At 56.3% G+C, this 2,153-nt stretch overlaps 1 protein-coding gene across 1 annotated transcript in view; it reads right to left on the reverse strand.

Annotated features, from left to right (window-relative positions):
* Positions 1 to 2,148, reverse strand: part of TRMT44 (tRNA methyltransferase 44 homolog) — a gene marked incomplete at its 5' end in the record, with an annotated part of 20,447 nt that extends 18,299 nt beyond the window's left edge. The window contains 2 exons of the mRNA XM_023519673.1: positions 386 to 500; positions 2,127 to 2,148. Coding sequence (XP_023375441.1) covers positions 386 to 500; positions 2,127 to 2,148 — 137 coding nt within the window. The remainder of the gene's footprint in view (positions 1 to 385; positions 501 to 2,126) is intronic.
* Positions 2,149 to 2,153: the final 5 nt, after the last annotated feature.

Raw genomic sequence — 2,153 nt, forward strand, 5'->3', positions numbered from 1 at the left:
TTAAACGGCTACTATCATAATAAGCATTGCCAAACAGCCACCATGTCCAAAACCACAGCCTCAGCAGGAAATAAAAAAGCTTCCACTTACTCCCCATTACCAAGTTGTAAGACACAACAAAATAATAAAGAGATTTCAGTTTATTTGAATTCAACCATCAAGGCTACACGGAATGTAGAGACTAAAGCCTCCAGCCAGGATGTGACAAGTAACGTAGGCCAGGCACCAGCAGGAACAATGTCATGGACACGCCAACTAGGAGGCAGAGTCCCACAACCCTAACTGGTGGAGAGGGAGCCCCGTTAGCGTTTCAGTGACCTGGAACTTCGCAGCTGAAGAAATCAACTGACACCGTAAACGGAGGAGTCAGGCTCCTAGTTCTTACCACTGTTCTTTGCTGTGACGGAGCTGAATCTGATACACGTTGCTCAGCTGAACGCTTACATTCCCTTTGTCATCTTCCTCCAAAGGTAAAAAAGTTACGGTTCCATTATGGACATCTAGGGGGAAAAAGTAAGGACAATAAATCAGAGCTGCTTAAGCCAGAGGCGGTACGGAAAGCAGTAACGGCTCAGGTGCTGCACCCCCAACCCCCCAAGGCTCCCTGCCCCATTTACAACAGTGCACAGGGGGTGGGACAGGCTGGCCCGTCCTCCTCATGGCCGCGCTGGAGCCTGCCCGAGCCTACATGAGCCCACACCTGCCCACACCTGCTGGGCACGCGGCAGGCACGCTCAGCAGAGGCGCTCCTCATGGACAGCAGCCCCGCCTCACTAAGAGAAGTTTGCCCACCTGTCCTCCGCGGCGAAGCCCGCCTGAGGACGCAGGCGCTTCCCCCTGCAGGCCTCGTGGGCACTGATTCACCATCCCTCTCAGTCTACCGGAGGCAGAAAGTAAAAGCCGATCAGAACACGGTGGACAGAAAGACGCCCTACATTTACATGGGTGCGGCAGGGTCGGAGAGGCCTGGAAGAGGGGCACCCGGGGGCCTCACAGGGGCGCGCAGTATGGGGGTCAGGCACCCCTCAGCAATTCAGCATCACTGCCTGTGTAGACAGGACAGCCCCCGACGGTGTCCAGGCCCCATTACCCCAACCTGTGACCGCATCGTGTTCCACAGCAAAAAGGGGCTGAGCAGAAGTGAAGGTTCTGGAACTCAGAAGCGGGAGAGCGCTAGGAACTGGGCAGGTGGGCTCCACCCTGTCGCAGGGGCCCGGGCAGCGAAGGACCCGCCCCGACTGCAGGTGGAAGAGGAGTCAGCTCCCAGGCACGAGAAAGGTCTGGGCTGGCCCCGGGCCGAGGAAGAGGGCGGCCTCCACGGGCTCCTCTGGGAGGGGACCTTTCCACCATCTCTTTACCTGCTCAACTCCTGTCTAGCATTCAATACCCGGAGCGCCTTCGCCTCGAGCCTTACGGATACAGTCCCAAGCGACGACCCCATCCACCACAGTAAGAACACACATTGCTACACTTCCCTCAAGAAACCACGAAAAGCCTACACCCTCCCTAGGGTGTTGCGGAAGACTTGGCATAGTCGGTACTTTAGGGCCTTTTCACCGACAGAGGCCCGACGCATGCGTCTTGGCCTAACTGCGACCTCTGAGAGAGCCCCTTCTCGACCCGAGTCAGACCGTCCTCCTCTGAGCCGTTCTCCACTAGGCCTCCACTTGGCCCCCAAACACGGGAACAAACGCTAACAGGGTTCCCAATGCCTCAAGGCCACACCCCTGGGATGACCCAAGCCCCCTTAAAGTGCCTGCCTGACAGAGCTCAAGCCTGCCAAAAGAACTGACTGCTCCAGGCCACACCTGAAGATGGGGGCCATCTCCGTCTCTGGGGGGGAGGCGCCTGACCTCCATAAGCACTCTTATTTAGCCCAGGCAGTGTCACATGGCCCACCCCCCCTTCCTGCTTTTGTACCTTTCACTCCCTGACTGCTGAGCCCCTCCCCCATTTCCTCAATCTCCCTTTGATGCGTGTGGACTCTGCGCAAATGGAAGGAGTTCAACTCACTTTGGACTCCTCTCCCATTTAATACAAATCTGCATGACTAAAGTCCATCCTTGACACTTTAGCAGCTGGCTTCGGTCACCTTTGACACCTCCCACCATCAGAAATACTCTTACCTTGCACGACTATTTCTCTCCTCAGAG

This window comes from Pteropus vampyrus, unplaced genomic scaffold, assembly GCF_000151845.1.
Source record: "Pteropus vampyrus isolate Shadow unplaced genomic scaffold, Pvam_2.0 Scaffold231, whole genome shotgun sequence".
Lineage (NCBI taxonomy): Eukaryota > Metazoa > Chordata > Mammalia > Chiroptera > Pteropodidae > Pteropus > Pteropus vampyrus.